The following is a 16,687-nucleotide window of genomic DNA, read 5'->3' as shown; positions in this document are numbered from 1 at the left end:
CCAGAACCGACGCGGGACTCGGGGAGCGGGGCGGGGACTCCGCATCTCGCGCGCGACGCGACTCTAGTCTCTGGCCCTGCTAGTGGCCGTCGGGGTGGGGGTGGGAGGGTGGAAGGCGGCGGATTAATCCCTTAATTACGCGGTGATCCGCGTGGCACCTGCTTTCTGCCCGCCCAGCTCCCGGGGGACCCGGGCACGGGGGGGTGGAGAGAGAAGGACGAGGGAAGGAGGAGGGCACGCGGAGGCACGCGCGGTACCCAGGCGCGCCGGCAGGAGAGCGGCACCGTGGCTGGGACAGCGCGCAGAAGCTGTAGAGGGGCTTACGGCTCCCGGCCCGCGGGTCTCAGACCCAGGGGCTGGGCCCCGAGCCCCCAGCCCCGGTCCCAGTCGGGTCGCGCCATGCTGCGCTACCTGCTTAAAACGCTGCTGCAGATGAACTTGTTCGCGGACTCCTTGGGCGGAGACCTCTCCAACTCCAGCGACCTGCTCTTTGGCTTCAACTCCTCGGTGGCGACGCTCAACCAAAGCCAGCTGACCCCCGGCGATCCTTATCTCAACGGTGAGACCCTGCCCCACGGGGACTTCGGGTCCAGGGATGGGGTAAGGTGGGAGGGCGGCATGGACGGGGAGTCCAAAGCGCTCCTGCCCCAAGGTTCGGGACCCAGCTACGCCCTCCCGCGCCTCCCGGGTGGTGGGGACCAATGGATAGTTTGGGGCTTAAAGCACCTGAGTGGGGATATCAGCGGGAGGTCGAGGGCTTGGGAGGAGTTGGCAGCTGAGCCACCACTCCTCTCCTCCCCAACCGATGCCCACGGACACCCCAGTTGAGAAGAACCGGAGTAAGAGAGGCCGGGACCCACAGCACGGAGGGTAGAGGAGGGGGCGCGGTCGCTGGAGGGCCTGGGCCAAGCCGGGCCACTCGGTGACCCACCCAGGTAACAGGTTTCCGTTCGGGACCCTAAGTTTTCCAAGAACTCACTTAGGACGAGGGTGATGACGCCAAAATGTTATATGTGTTTGCTACAGAAGGCGACAGAGGCGGCGACCATTTCAGGGAAACTTAGAAGTTTGCCCCTCAGAGGTAGAACTCACCGCCGGCTCACCCCGGCAGAGCTGCGGCGGGCGGGCAGCGCTGGCGGGGAGGTCATTACCGCTAATTACGGTGATTAATAAATGATTGAGACAGCGCGCTTTCCCCTAGCGCTGCGGGGAGGCGGCGAGAGTACATCTGCCGGAGCCTGGGGAGAGGGCCAATTGCGCCCCCTGCCGGCAGCATCGGGAACTCCCGCAGCCCTGAACGACTTTGCTGTTGATCCCCCTCTGGGCACAGCCTTCATCCCTCCGCCTCTACCCGCTCGAATCTACCAGCACCGTGCTGGGGACTCCAAGGTGGCAAGAAAGGAGACCCAGGCAATGGATGTGTGTTTGTGAGTGGGGTACTCCAGGTGCTGGGGGAGGAGCGCCAGAGCCTCATTAGCATGGTCATTAGCTATTCATTAGCTGCTGTCGAAGCATCTCCTGACACCGGGAATGACAGGGAAGAAATTCCAGGGAAAGGACGCCTGCAGCTGTGTCTACAGGAATTAGGGGGAAAGAGCCGATGAGAAGGGTGTGGTTTGTATGGAGGGAGCAAGGAGGAAGGAGATGGGGAATGAGATGGGATTCTCCAACCTCCTGACCCTCTTAGATTCCCAGGAGGTTAAGCACAGAGCCCTTCTCACGGACACCCCAGACGCGCCTCTGCTCCCCCAGCGCTCTTACAGTGTTTACACCACACATCGTCTCATTCAAACTCGAAAATTCAAGGAGGTGCGTTGATGGTCACATTTTGTGACTGAGAAAACAAACTCAGAGCGGATGAATAGTATCCTAATGGTCACGAAAGCAACGTAAAGCTTGGCAATAACAAACCAACTTCCATTACACCCAAAGGCCATGCGAAGGGGGGAAAGGGAATTTTGGGGCCTGGAAGAATCTGATTCAGGTAGAGACTGTAGAGGTCAAGATAAGGTAAGGTGAGCCAGGGAGGAAGAACCCTTAACTAAAGGTAGAATAGCCATATTCATGGAGTCTTCTTCCAAGTGCTTTACATACACTCTGGTCTTGTGACAACCCTATCACCAGTGCCACATTACAGGTAAAGAAACTTCGACCCAGACAAGTTCAATAATTCGCCCTAGTTCTGACAGCTAGGAAGTGTCAGCATCTGAGATTCCAGCCCCGGTCGGTTCCACGATACCCCTTGAGCTCTTATCCACTCTAGGGTCGCTCACGTGGGGTCTGGTCTGCCTAAACGGGGACTGGAATGGGATGGAGGAGAAGAAATGAGTGAGAAGCAGAGGTTTCCATCTGAAAGGGAGGAAATCGAGAAAGATTCCTTCCTTCCCTAAGTGCGAGGGAAACCGATCTTCTTGTCCCTAACCAGTTAGATACCCTCTCCCCAGGATAGCAGCAGCACGGGGCAACCCGTGCAGCTTTGTCTCCACTAGAACTTCTTAAGAGCCGGGGCTGAGAAATGAAACCCAATCCCGTACAGAGAGGCTGGAAGCAAGAGGTCCCCGCGGATTTTGGAACTGGGGGTGGGGTGGGGAGTTGGGGGAGGGGTCGGGGGCGGGAGGCAGAGAACAGAAGCACGGGGCTGTCCTTGGTTATTTAAGGACACCAGGTTACGCGAGGCGGCAGCGACGCCTACTGGCCATAGGTTACAAATCCACTTTTGACGAATCTGGGGGTGGGCGTCTGAGCTCAACCCGTTCGAGGATCCTGGATCCCAAACTGCAGAAGAAGAAGCGAGCAGAAATCTGTAGGCCAAGTGAGGGGCAGGAGTAGACATGCGGGTGAACGGATCTGAGTGACCAAGGAAAGTGAGGGATTCCTCTCTCAATGATTCTTAGCCTTTCTTAACTATATCAACCTGTAGAATAATCTGTTGAAAACTATGCCCTCTTAGAAAAGGAGCGTTACTCACTATTCCACCATCATTTGCGTTCAATTCCCGTGACTTCACAGGACCCAGAAACGTGATTATCTGTGGGGTGTCAGTAAGAGGGCACTGTGCCTATTCACGGGCTCCAGGATAAGGAGTCCTAGCCCTCAGCCCATCATTCACTTCTTCCCTTTCCTAAGCGGGGGGCCCCAGGCTGGGCCACAGCCTCCATATCGCTGGTCCGGGACCGCGCGGAGGCGAAGAACAAATTGTCAGCGCTGGTGCACCGCTTATGGCTGTTCACAGGTCTGTGAACCAGCGCGGGTGGGGGACTGAAAACCAGTCGGCTAGAGGCGCGGTCTACTTGCCAAGCCGTGGCCCAGTCACTCTGCACTTCAACTTGGCAGGAGGCTGGCGTCGTTAGCCGGCCTAGAAAGCCGGCCTAGGAGCAGGTGTCCAGATTCCTCTACTGATCTGCCTGTCCGCAGGCATCTTCTTTCCAGCCTAAGAACGTGCGGGGCACCTGTCCCGAAGAAGATACTCGACCCTACACACAGAGAGGGTGGGCAGGAGGGGATCTTTCTTCTCTCTGGAGATTCGATCTTTCTCCCGGTTTCCGGGTCTGAATGCTCTGCGCCCCCCACCCCCCTCAGGGTCAAAGGTCGGGCCGGAGGACGCGATGCCGCGCATCGTGGAGCAGCCGCCAGATCTGCTGGTCTCCCGAGGCGAGCCGGCCACGCTGCCCTGCCGCGCGGAGGGCCGGCCGCGGCCCAACATCGAGTGGTACAAGAATGGGGCGCGCGTGTCCACCGCGCGCGAGGACCCGCGCGCACACCGCCTGCTTCTGCCCAGCGGCGCTCTCTTCTTCCCGCGCATCGTGCATGGGCGCCGCGCGCGGCCGGACGAGGGTGTCTACACTTGCGTGGCGCGCAACTACCTGGGAGCGGCGGCTAGTAGAAACGCCTCTCTAGAAGTGGCAGGTAGGAGTCTCCTGGTTGCTTCCAGAGCCTCGGGAAGGCGGGAGGGCACCGGGTAATCCCATCCAGAGCTAGGCCCAATCTCAACCCATTCAGCAGCTTCCCTTTGGGACTAAGACCTTTGGTCTCTAAAGCCCTCGCTTTGGTCGGATGAGGAAGTGGGCCTGGTGTTGTCGCAACCCGGGAAGAGTTCCGGCCTGCGGTCTGTGGTGATCCACCTCTCCCCAAAACATTTTCCTGTGTCCTCACCCAGTTATGTCACCCCACACCCTATTTATTCCCCTGGTCATTCATTTTCTCTCTCTCTCTCTCTCTTTCTCTCTCTCTTTCTCTCTCTCTCTCGCTCTCGCTCTCCCTCTCTCCAGTCCTCCGCGATGATTTCCGGCAGTCTCCTGGGAACGTGGTGGCGGCCGTGGGGGAGCCCGCGGTAATGGAATGCGTGCCCCCCCGCGGCCACCCAGAGCCTTCCGTGTCCTGGAAGAAGGATGGTGCTAGACTCAAGGAGGAGGAGGGAAGGATCACGGTGAGGGGTGGGGCCACGGCTGGGGATCCGACCGGGAGCCAGGGTCAGGGCCAGGGACATCCTGAGGGGCGAAGCCCTAGGCTAGGAGTCTGGGACATGTGTCAGAGGAGGAAGGCCTGAATCTATAGGTCTTGGAGGGGCGGGGGGAAATGACCTGGAGGCGATAAGACAAGAGATTTGAAATTGGGGTATTAGCTAACCAGAGGTTGAGAGTCAGCTACTGAGTGGGGGATAAATCAGCAGAGGTAGGACGGAATCAGTGTAAGAAGGTGGGGATTATGATGCCCCAGGGACTGGTGGGAGGTGGTCTGGGCTGTGGGAGAAATGATACACTTGAGACCCCACCTTGCGCAAATCACTCAAGGATTCCTTATCTGATAAGTGGGGCAAATTCACTGGTCTTCTTCATTGGCTTGCCGTGAGGATCAGATAAACAAATATGCTTTGATGGCTATAAAGGATCAAAGTTTCCATTATTACTCTGCAGCTCCGTGGAGGGAAGCTGATGATGTCACATACGCTCAAGAGTGATGCAGGGATGTATGTGTGCGTGGCCTCCAACATGGCAGGAGAACGGGAGAGTGGGGCAGCCAAACTTGTGGTCCTGGGTAGGCACGTGGGGTTTTGGAGTTATGGGAGTGTGTAGCCTGGGGAGTGAGTAACTGAGCAGACCTCCTGACTACTCACTCACTCACTCTGCACAGAGCGTCCCTCATTCCTGCGTAGACCAATGAATCAGGTGGTCCTGGCTGATGCCCCCGTGGACTTCCCATGTGAGGTGCAGGGGGATCCCCCGCCTCGTCTACGCTGGCGCAAGGAGGATGGGGAACTGCCCACAGGCAGGTGAGAAGCCCCCTCCTACTGCCTGTAAGGAGACCCAATCAGCTCAAGAACATACCCAGCCCTAGAAAACTGGGGCGGGGGGGGGGTGGAAAGGAAGGCAGATGCCTCTCACTTGCTGGCACAGAGAAGTCTGTTCCCCAGAGCCTGTGGCCCCTGCACTAACCAGTCCCCACCTCCATTCATGGGTCCATGGGTAGCAGCTTCTGTCCCTGTTGAGGTCTACCTTGTCCTTATGTACCCTGATCCTGGTGTCTGTCCTGGGGTGGGTGAGAAAGGGTTTGTAGCTGTGGCCAATCCAGCCTGGGGGAGGGGGGTGGAGCAGGTATGAGATCCGGAGCGACCACAGCCTTTGGATCGGGCGTGTAAGCGCTGAAGATGAGGGGACTTACACCTGTGTGGCGGAGAACAGCGTGGGCCGCGCCGAAGCATCCGGCTCCCTCAGTGTTCACGGTGAGGGCCCCACCTGGGACTGCCTGCAGCAGGGATGAGACGAGGGAAGACGGAGGATGGGTGGAGGTGGAGAATGAGGAGAAAGGACAGAGCAGGAGATATGAGTGCATCCCCTGAGACTTCTGGAAGGAGAGGAAGGATGGGAGAGCTAAGCAGGCTTGAGCAAAAGGCGGACATCTGCTCCTGCTTAAGCCAAGCTCAGGCGTCTCTCTCCTGTTCCCTCTGTCTCCCTTCTTAGTACCCCTGACTCCCTGTTCCTTTATCTCCCCTCCCCTTCCCAGTCCCACCCCAGCTGGTGACCCAGCCCCAGGACCAGATGGCGGCTCCTGGAGAGAGCATAGCTTTCCAGTGCGAGACCAAAGGAAACCCCCCGCCTGCCATCTTCTGGCAAAAGGAGGGAAGTCAAGTAGGTGGCCAGCTCCACAGGCCTTCCCACCAGCTTCTCCTCTGGGTCTCAGCCATCCTCCTTCTACATTCTGCAAACTTCTCTCTGGGGTTCAGTCTTAGCTTTCCTTCCAGAAACCTGTGCAAGTTATTTGGGAGGATTAAATAAGATACTGAATATAAAAGGCCTGGAACATATGATAATATGTTTTGGTGGTAGGGAACAGTCCTGTATGGTAATTTCTTGGAGAATCTTTCTGTTTTGGGCAAGGCTGTCCTGAGGATGTAGCATGATCCAATTAGATCCTTCCTCCTCCCCACGCCTGGGGTCTGGGCTTTAACATTCTGCTCCGGAAAGCGAGTACTGTACCAAAGCTGCTCAGGGTAGAACATGACACGCTTTTCTAATTACAAAGGACTTCCACCAGGGGGAACTCACAGACACCCCTCAACCTCAGCAAACAGATCTCAGCATATAGAATTGGAATGAACATGAACTGAAGTTACAACACAAGTAACTCCCTCCAAGGGAAGGGTGGGAACTTTGCTGCTGGGAAACAGGGTCAGTAGAATAAAATAAGTCTCATTAACCCCATCCCACTGGGAAACCAGGCCACCCACTGCCTCGTTGCAAATCCACAGCCACAATTTTCCAACATCTTCTCTAGCACTGGGGACTGCTGCATTTTAATTAGATTCTTAAATGAATCAAAATGCTGATGGTAGTAGCGGGTGGGAATAGGTGTCAGTCAGGGGCTCAGCATGGTGCCATTAAAACCTGCTTCCCTACCTTCTGTGTATCTAACGTAAAACGTTAAAGCCAGAAAGAAGGGGAAAGTACTTAACATTTATCATCCAATGTATTGAAAGAGTTTCAGGTAATCACTTGACTGAATCCTCATAAGTATCCTCTAAGAGTCAAATTTGGGGAAATTGGGGCTCAGGAAGGTTAAATACCTTGCTCAGTTTCCTGACTGGTAGAGCCGGGATGTGCACCCCCCAAATCATCTAATAAAACTCCCTTATTCTTGTGAATAGGGTTAACTAGTTTGCCTAAGGTCACAAAACTGGCTTGGGACAGAGTATGAACTAGAAGCTTAGGAATTCTCTGGATCCTGGGGTTGGTGAGAATGGGGAGCTCTCCCTGCCAGCTGCCAGGTGGCTTGGTTGCTTGCTCTGTCCCCAGGCCCTGTTATTCCCCAGTCAGTCACTTCAGCCCACGGGGCGCTTCTCAGTCTCTCCCAGAGGCCAGCTCAGCATCGCTGAAGTGCAGAGCGGGGATGCTGGCTACTACGTGTGCCAGGCTGTCAGTGTGGCCGGCAGCATCTTGGCCAAGGCTCTGTTGGAGGTGAAAGGAGGTACGTGCCCATGGAGACAGGGCTGGACTCACGGCCTGGAAGGAGATCATGGCTTAAAGAGATCTGTTTTTCTTGGATTCTCTGTAATATGTCTGCAAGGGGAGAGGCATGTTCCTGAGACATGTCCTTGAAGTTTGGAAATCAGGTACAGAAGCCACTAATAGATGGCTGATCCCACACAGACAACAGATGGTTATGGAAGCCCCCCTGCAATATCCAGGGGAGGGGAAGTGAAGGAGCAGAGATGAGGACAAGGGTTCTGGTTGCCTGAACCCAGGACCCTCGCCTGAGGTGCCCAAGTTCTTCCTCTCTCAGCCTCCCTGGATGGGCTGCCTCCCATCATCCTCCAGGGACCAGCCAATCAGACGTTGGCACTTGGCTCCTCTGTGTGGCTGCCATGCAGAGTGACTGGGAACCCTCAACCTAGTGTCCAGTGGAAGAAGGATGGGCAGTGGCTGCACGGGGATGACGTCCAGCTCAACCTAATGGCCAACGGTACCCTGCACATCGCCAGTGTGCAGGTGAGTCTCACTCCTGGGGCCCAAGTAACTGAGAATGGCCACGTGGTCCACATGCCCAACTCTAGTACCTGCTGCAACTCGAACTCCACCTCTGCCCCTCTGCTCTCAGACCACCTAGAGTGGACAGCATCCTCCCCATCCTTCTGTATACCCACCTCCACTCCTTCGCCCTACCTTGCTCCACTCCCAGTTTGCCAGTCCTCCACCCTCTCCTGCAGGAGATGCACATGGGATTCTATAGCTGTGTGGCCAAGAGTTCCACAGGGGAGGCCTCCTGGAGTGGCTGGCTTAGGAGGCGGGGTGAGTTTTTCCTTTGTTCCCTTGTTTTGCCAGCATCCTTCTCCAAACCTGCTTCAAAGGTGGCCAGTCCCTCCCCAAACCCCAGGACTGATTTTATCTTCTAAATGCCATGGCCATGGTGGTGGGGAAAAGGAGGACAGAAGTGGTGCCCTTGAGAGGCACAAGTGAGCAGGGGTTAGTTCACTATGTCCCCCCTCCACCATCACCACTGTCACAGCGCCACAGCTCCTCTGGGAAGGAGGAAGGTTACGCTGGGGCTATCTTTTCCCCATCCTTCTACTCAAAGATTATCTCCTCACTGCAGAAGACTGGGGAGTATCACCAGACACCCCTACAGAACACAGTACCCCTCCGGGGCCTCCCTCGCAACCAGTGGTCACTGACATTACCAAGAACAGCATTACCCTGACCTGGAAGCCTAACCCACAAGCTGGGGCCACAGTCACCTCTTATGTGATAGAGGCCTTCAGGTAAGGAGAAGGTTTTGAATGCAAACATGGAAAGTTACAAGGAGGGGCCCCTGTGTCCTTAAAGGCTTTGCTGTTGTGGCGAGAGGTTTGCCAGGGTGAGGAGGTAGTAGGGGGTGACAGAGAATGGATGAGATGAAATAGACAGGTTGGGCTCGGACAGCTCTGTCACCTCATTCTTGTTGTAGCCAAGCCTCTGGCAACATGTGGCGGACGGTGGCAGATGGCGTGCAGCTGGAGACACACACCGTCAGTGGCCTGCAGCCCAATACCATCTACCTGTTCCTGGTGCGAGCCGTGGGAACCTGGGGCCTCAGTGAGCCCAGCCCCGTCTCCAAGCCCGTCCGCACCCAGGGTGAGTAAGGTCAGGGTCTCTGGATCACGGGTATAACATGCAACATGGCAGAGCACCCCCTCCCCGCAAACCATAGCACCTGCCTGGTTCCAGGTCTGTTCTGGTGGCCCGGCCTGGAATAGGTGGTCATGCTTCCCTTTCACTGAGGGAACAAGAGAAGAGGAGAGAGAGAAAGAGAGGAAGATTGATTCAGTCATCTTGGTAGCTCCTCACTTCTGAGGCTTTACCCACAGAAAACGCAGATTATAAGTAGAAGGAAACTTGGAGGGTCATCTTCATGTGAGAGATGAGGAACAGGGCCTTTAAAGGGCGCATATGTAGCCATGCAGAAAGAATACTCATGTTAGCTGGACACCCTGGCCCACCTCTGGAAGCTCTTCCCCTGACCAGCCTGTTCCTGACCCTGGAATGTGCTCCGAAGTACTAAGTAGTGGTCTGTGGGGCAGGGCAGAGGTGGAACATACTCACACTCTCAGTCCTGACTCCCTGTCCCGGTGGCCCCTGCTGAGTGGGCTCTTTGGTCAATAGACAGCAACCCATCCGGGCCAGTGGAGGAGGACCCGTGGAGAGGCCAGCGGGGACTGGCTGAAGTGGCTGTGCGTCTGCAGGAGCCCGTAGTCCTTGGGCCCCGGACCCTGCAGGTGTCCTGGACTGTGAGTGTGGCCTAGGGATGAGGTTAAGGGCGGAGATGATGATGGGGGACAAAGGAGCCTCCAAGAATGGGTATGGGAGAGTGCGAGGTGAGTGGCTGGGGAAGATGGGTGAGTGGAGGAGGGGCTGGGACTGGAGGACTTGTGTGGCTCCAGCTCTCCCCCTGGTGTGCTTTGTCCTGTCTCCCACAGGTAGATGGCCCAGTCCAGCTGGTACAAGGTTTCCGGGTGTCTTGGAGGGTAGCAGGTCCTGATGGGGGAAGCTGGTCAGTGCTGGACCTACAGTCCCCAAGCCAGCAAAGTACTGTGCTAAGAGGACTCCCCCCAGGGACTCAAATTCAGATCAAGGTTCAAGCTCAAGGCCAGGAGGGGCTGGGGGCTGAAAGCCCCTTGGTGACCAGGAGCATTCCTGAAGAGGGTAAGGGGGTGGGGCCCAGAGCTGATGGGTGGACAAGAGGGAAGAAGGAGTGGGGGAGGATGAAGGTTTGCCTGGGGAGAGCAAGGAGCCGGTGGGAAGGGGGGATGCATCTCACTTCCCTAAGATGTTGGAACTGGGAGGATGAGGAAGGTTGGGGCAGGAGGGGCAGCTTGCAATGACTGTCTGTGTTCTTCTCACCATGCTCCACCCTGGCCCAGCCCCCAGTGGTCCCCCCCAGGGAGTGGCAGTGGCCTTGGGGGGTGACGGCAACAGCAGTATCACTGTGTCTTGGGAACCTCCGCTCCCCTCCCAGCAAAATGGGGTCATCAAGGAATACCAGGTGCAGGGGTTGAGGAGGTGGGCGGGCTGGGGAGTGGAGGGAGAGGGAGGATGGAGGCGTTAGGATTCGAGAGGAGGGAACCTAGGACTGGCTCTGGGACTGGAAACGAGGCTGGGGGAAGAGGAGAGAGGTTTCAGAGTGCCCTCTCTGAGTTGAATTACGCCCGGCTAAGCCCCTTCTACCATTCAGAGCTTCAAGTTTCCCCGTGAGGCCAGAAGCCACTTCTGAGTCTCTAAACCCGGGTCTCGGCCTCCCCAGATCTGGTGCCTGGGCAATGAGAGCCACTTCCACCTCAATCGGTCCGCGGCAGGCTGGGCGCGCTCGGCGGTGCTCCGGGGACTGCTGCCCGGTCTCCTCTACCGGACCCAGGTCGCGGCGGCCACCAGCGCGGGCGTGGGCGTGGCCAGTGCCCCGGTGTCGGTGCAGCTGCGTGAGTCCGGAGGGGGTGGGAGGGCGGGGCTGGGAGTTAAGGGGGGTCCTGGGGTAGCGGTGCCTCTACTCCCCTCACCTCTCTGACCCCCACAGCGTCTCCGCCGGAACTGGAGCCTGGGCTCGAGGCGGGCCCAGGGCTGGCGGAGCGGCTGGCGAGGGTGCTGCGGCAGCCCGCCTTCCTCGCGGGCAGCGGCGCCGCGTGCGGGGCGCTGCTCCTCGGGCTCTGCGCCGCCCTCTACCGGCGCCAGAGGCAGCGCAAGGAGCTCAGTCACTACACGGGTGAGAGCCCGGCCCGGGGGCAGCGCGGGAGGCGGGGCACAAGGGCGTCGCGGAAGTGGAAAGGCGGTCCTTGGAGTGGGCGGAGCCTGGAGATCCCGCCCCCCCAGGGAGGGAGGCGGGGAGGATGGAAAGAGAGGAGGAGGGGCTCAACAGCTCCGGGAGCGGCGTCGGGCGAGGGGTCGCACGGGAACTCAGCCCCTTGGACAGGGGCCGGGTGCCCAAGATGGAACCGAGAGCTGTCGGGACCTGGGCTTGGGGGGTGGGGTGACGGGGAAGATCGGGGCCCAGAGGGGGCGGGGCGGGACCTGAGTTTGCTGAGAGGAGTGAGATTTGTCCTTAAAATGTCTCGGGAAGGAGCAGGCTTTGCGGTCAGCCTCAGTAGAGAAGGGGCAAGTCTGGGGGGCGGGGGGCGGAAACTCACTTCCTGGGGGTCGGGGGCTGGCAGAGGGAGTGTGGCCAGGATCCCAGGCGATAAATTGTCAGGCGGGGTCTGGATGGAAAGGGGGGACCCGCTGAAAGGAGGAGACTTGAGTTCTGCTTCTCCCTGGGAAGGGGCGTGTCCGGAGAGATGCGAGTCTCTTAGTTCAGAGGTTCTCAATCTTCGCTACCAGGAGTCACTTGGGGAGCTTTAGAAAATTACTGATGCCTGAGTCGCACCCCTAGGAATTCCGATGAAATTGGTCCAGGGTACAACCTGAGTGGTGGAATTAGGACCAGGCCCAAGGAGTGGACCAGAATACGGATATTTCTGACTTTTCTCCCCATTTCCCCTCTTCTTTCTCTCACGGATCCCTTTTCGGAAGCCTCCTTTGCTTGCACACCTGCAGGTGAGACATCTCTGCCCCCGGGGTGGGGGCGGCGGGGTTCGGACCCCAGGTAGCCGCGCTTCTCACACTCTCCCCGTCGTCTTCCCCAGTGTCCTTCCCACACTCAGAGGGCCTGTCGGCAGCCAGTTCCAGGTAATTCTCTTAGCTCACCTCCCCAGGATGAGACCACTCCCTTCGTCCCAGGCCCAGCTGCCTCCCCGTGCTGACCTCCGCCCTCCTCTCACCGCCACACTCACCGTTACTGTCCTCCAGCTCCCATTACCCCTGCCTCCCTTAGTTCGCTGGCCTCTTCAGGCTCTCTGTCCCCAGCGTTCACCTGCTGTCCCTCAGGCCACCAATGGGCCTCGGCCCTGCTCCTTACCCGTGGCTGGCAGACTCGTGGCCGCACTCATCTCGCAGCCCCTCGGCCCAGGAACCCAGGGGAAGCTGCTGCCCCAGCAATCCTGACCCAGACGACAGATATTACAATGGTGAGGAGTTCTGCTTCCCTCAGGGGTACACCAGGAGGCCCTACACCCTCTCTCCTCCCGACCGGCTGGGGCAAACTGAAGGGGGCCAAGGGGTCCCAGTCTTGCTGAGGCTGTGTGATCCTTGGGAAGCTGTGAGTGGGGGGAGCCTCTCTCATGCCTTACCTTTACCCCGGATTGGGATAGGGGAAGAAGTGGCATCCCCTTGTGCCCTCCATTCTCCTCTTGTCCTCTATTTTTCTGTCTCTGGGCCTCCCTCTTTCTCCCCCTCAGAAGCAGGGATCTCCCTTTACCTGGCTCAGACGGCCCGGGGAGCTGCCGCCTCTGCTGAGGGTCCTGTCTACAGCACCATTGACCTGGCCGGCGAGGAGCTGCAGACCTTCCACGGGGGGTTCCCTCCACATCCCTCAGGGGAGCCAGGCGACTGGAGCCAGTATGCCCCTCCAGAATGGAGCCAGGGGGACAGTGGTAGGACTCCAGTTCCCAACACCCCCATTTTAGCCCTGAGCAGCATCTTCCCCAAAGAGTATCCTCCACCCTCCCTTCTGGGACCTCGCCCAGCACTCCTTTCTGACACGTCTCACCTCTGCCTCTTTCCTGCCTATATCTTGCTGTGGCCCCATCCTGCTCTCCTCAGGAGCCAGGGGAGGCAAAGTAAAGCTTCTGGGAAAACCTGTACAGACGCCCTCTCTCAACTGGCCAGAAGTGCTGCCACCCCCGCCCCCTTCCTGTGAACTGAGCTGCCTAGAGGGGCCTGAGGAGGAGCTGGAGGGCCGGTAAGGATGCGCCTCGCCCGCAGATGCCCTGTACACATGGGACCAGCTCAGGGCCTCCTGTCGGCGGAGGGCAAAGATGCTGGGAGAAGAAGGGAAGGGGGCAGCAGAAGGCCAAAGGGAGGGTATGAAGCTACTCAGTCACCCCGCCCTCCTGCCTCTTTGCCCCCAGCTCAGAGCCGGAAGAGTGGGGCCCACCAGTGCCCGAGAGGAGCCACGTGGCAGAGCCCAGCACCAGCGGGGGGTGCTTGGTCCCTCCGTCCCGAGGGGAAACCCCCTCTCCCACACCTTCCTATGGACAGCAGTCCACAGCCACTCTTACCCCCTCACCTCCTGACCCTCCCCAGCCCCCCACTGACATTCCCCATCTCCACCAGACGCCCAGGTAGGGAGGTGTATAGTACCTTGCATGTTACAGGCCCTCCGTACCTATCTATTCAGTGGGTGAATGGGTGGGTGACCAGATGGATGGATGAATCTGGGGCCCAGAGGTCTCATGGCTGTATCAGGGTACAAGTGTGATTTGGGGAGAAATGTGGAGACTGGCAAGGTCTCTCACTCCCGACACTCATTGGAGGGACTCTGCAAGCTTCCTGGGGCATTTCAAAGTTGGCTTTCCTCGTATTCCACGAGCATGGGAGCATGTGGAGGACGAGCTGTGTCCTATTCATCTGAGTGTTAGGTTGATTGTTTAGCACGGTGCCTGGCACACAATAGGCACTTACTGTCTGTTGAGCGAACAAATGAAGCCTCATGTCATTGCAGGAGGGCGCCCCTTGGGCCAAGTTCCCCTCTCAGTGTATCCCAGCCCACGCTGAGCAGCCGTGAAGGGAGGCCTGCTGGCCTGGGTGCTGACCCCACGGCCCTCCATCACAGCCCCAGCGCTGCCACTAGTACAGCCAGCAGTGCCCCAGGTGAGTCTGTAGACCCCTCAACTGGTCTCCACCTCCCCACCCCCCGGAAGCTTGTTTCCCCTTCACCCTCAAGCCCCTTTCTTTTTTTTTTTTTAAATAACTTTATTTATGTATTTATTTTTGGCTGCATTGGGTCTTTGTTGCTGCACGTGGGCTTTCTATAGTTGTGGCGAGCGGGGTCTACTCTTCGTTGTGGTGTGCGGGGTTCTCATTGCAGTGGCTTCTCTTGTGGAGCATGGGCTCTAGGCACACGGACTTCAGTAGTTGTGGCACACGGGCTCAATTGCTCCATGGCCTGTGGGATCTTCCCAGACCAGGGCTCGAACCCGTGTCCCCTGCATTGGCAGGCGGATTCTCAACCACTGCGCCACCAGGGAAGCTCCTAAGCCCCTTTCTTGATCCACTCTCTTACCCGCTCCTACCCCCATCTCCCAATGCCACAGGGAGAACCCGGCAGGCGCCTGGGGAGATGACTCCTCCACTTCACGGGCCCCGTGCCCGAATCCGGAAGAAACCCAAGGCTCTTCCCTACCGGCGGGAGCACAGTCCAGGGGGTGAGGGGGCCATGAGCCTGGGAGGTGGTGACAGTAGGGGAAGCAGGCAGATAACCAAGGGTGAGCTCTGCGGGTTGGAGGAGGGAGCGAGTGGACCCAAACCTTGGGCTGTTCGTTCAGCGCCCTCTGACGCCGGGGAGTGGGAGTGGGAGAAAGGCCCCTATAGGGAGAAGCAGGAGAGCGCTGAAAACAGGTCTCTCCCCAGACTTGCCACCCCCTCCCTTGCCGCCACCGGAGGAAGAGACAAGCTGGGCCCTGGGGCTGAGGGTGGCAGGGAGCATGTCCTCCTTGGAACGGGAGCGGGAACACAGTGGAGAGAGGAGAGTGGCGCAGGCTGGGCCCCTGGGGGCCTGGCGGGGCCCGCACCTGGATGGTAAGGAGGGCCCCTGCTGCACAAGAGGGTGGGCACTGGGACTGGAGCCTAACAGGGTGGTATGGATCGTGCCACTGATGCATTCATTTTCAACCCAGCTCACCCCTGACCTCCAGCTGGGAGGAGGTCAACATTTGCTCAACATCAAAGACACTTGTCTCTCCAGCTCTCTTTGAGCAAAATCCCCTTAAGTTCCCAAGTTGTATCCGTTCCCAGGACTGAAGCCCAGAGGAGAAAAGAGAGGGGGCCGGGCGCTCTGTCCCTCCTTTCCCAGGGCCCTCTCTGCGTGGGAGTTCCCCACGGGTTTCTGAGCACGTGTTATGTAAAGGCCATGGGCTGTGCGCTCTGCTTCTCCTCAGCCCCCAGGATGGTCTGCCCTCAACTCTGCTTCCAGAGCTAGGATGGCGGTTAGGGGGACATGGGGGCAAGCAGCGATGTTCTCCCCCTGCCTGGGCCCAAATGCCCCTCTGTCTCGTGCTGCAGAAGAGGCCTGGCTCCCCTACAGCCGACCAAGCTTCCTGTCCCGGGGCCAGGGCACCAGCACCTGTTCCACAGCCGGCAGCAACTCTTCGAGAGGCTCCGGCAGCTCTCGGGGCTCCCGGGGCCCTGGCCGGAGCCGGAGCCGGAGCCAGAGCCGGAGCTAGAGCCAAAGGCCAGGACAGAAGCGTGGAGAGGTAGGGGCTGGGGATGGCAAAAAATGAGAGTGGAGGGCTAGGGAGCATGGGCCACGGGGTGATTAAAACTAGGAAGGCAGAGAGGTCTTCTGGGGGAAGTGTCGAAAGGAAGGGACCCCGTGAGTAAGGAGGACTCCTGGAGCACAGGTGACAAAGGATGAAGACACATGACATAACAGAGGGGCCAGGCTCTGTAGGAGAGCTGGATCGGGAGAGAGGCTGACCAGAAATGAGGTGCATCCCCACTGGGTCCTGTTTGTCCTGACCAGCGCCTTGCAAACCAGCCTCTCTCTCTCCCTCTCTCTCTCTCTCTCTAGGAACCAAGATGACCTTTGATGAACTACCAGAAATTCCATGGGGAAGGGCGTGTCCCTGGGCTGGGAGCCTGAGCAAGAGCCCCTCCCCTTGGTGAATGAGGGCTGAGCAGAGAGGAGCAGGGAGGAGTCTCTTCCCTCTCAGCAATGATGCATGGGGCTCCCTGAGAAATTGGCCTAGAAGCCAGGAGCCAGCTCTTCCCTTGCCATCTGGGACCCATTCATAAAAAAGACAATAAAAAGAGTCTGATCAGAGCCCTGGGCCCTGTTTGTCTGGTTTTGTGCAGGATGTGGGGAGGAAGGGGGCTGCGAGCGTGTGTATATCATTTGAGCTTCTTCGGCTAAAAGCACTAGGGGAGGGCAGGGCTAAGAGATGCCACCTGTTTTGCCTCCAGAAGGAGCTGAAGCCACCGTCTTCCCAGTTACAACCAGAAGGACTTTCCGAACAACCAACGGCGAGAATCTTGTCCCGCCTTCCCAGAGCGGAGCCAGGGCCTCCCTTGGTGCCCTCCTCCCCTATCAGGAAATATACCCCTTACAATAACAGTAATTTTTAAAAACTCAAAGA

At 58.2% G+C, this 16,687-nt stretch overlaps 1 protein-coding gene across 2 annotated transcripts; it reads left to right on the top strand.

The window, feature by feature from the left end:
- The first annotated feature begins 399 nt into the window (after positions 1 to 399).
- On the top strand, positions 400 to 15,775 carry ROBO3 (roundabout guidance receptor 3). 2 transcript variants are annotated; one of them, XM_065881415.1, is made up of 27 exons: positions 400 to 559; positions 3,580 to 3,906; positions 4,269 to 4,426; positions 4,914 to 5,034; positions 5,131 to 5,269; positions 5,592 to 5,719; positions 6,001 to 6,125; positions 7,290 to 7,461; positions 7,777 to 7,982; positions 8,201 to 8,282; positions 8,587 to 8,752; positions 8,938 to 9,104; positions 9,633 to 9,757; positions 9,947 to 10,172; positions 10,391 to 10,512; positions 10,771 to 10,942; positions 11,038 to 11,223; positions 12,027 to 12,050; positions 12,140 to 12,182; positions 12,381 to 12,520; positions 12,791 to 12,985; positions 13,155 to 13,293; positions 13,463 to 13,675; positions 14,056 to 14,204; positions 14,648 to 14,758; positions 14,964 to 15,131; positions 15,615 to 15,775. In XM_065881415.1, exons 1-27 carry the CDS (start codon positions 400 to 402, stop codon positions 15,773 to 15,775), a joined length of 4,125 nt encoding a protein of 1,374 aa, XP_065737487.1. The 2 variants fall into 2 exon arrangements, with proteins under 2 accessions (XP_065737487.1, XP_065737488.1); XM_065881416.1 differs by lacking the exons at positions 400 to 559; positions 3,580 to 3,906; positions 4,269 to 4,426; ... (15 more) ...; positions 12,140 to 12,182; positions 12,791 to 12,985 and having other exon boundaries at positions 12,388 to 12,520.
- The last annotated feature ends 912 nt before the right edge of the window (positions 15,776 to 16,687 follow it).

Source organism: Phocoena phocoena, chromosome 8 (assembly GCF_963924675.1).
Source record: "Phocoena phocoena chromosome 8, mPhoPho1.1, whole genome shotgun sequence".
Classification (NCBI taxonomy): Eukaryota; Metazoa; Chordata; class Mammalia; order Artiodactyla; family Phocoenidae; genus Phocoena; species Phocoena phocoena.
This window is presented reverse-complemented; position numbering and strand designations above follow the sequence as displayed.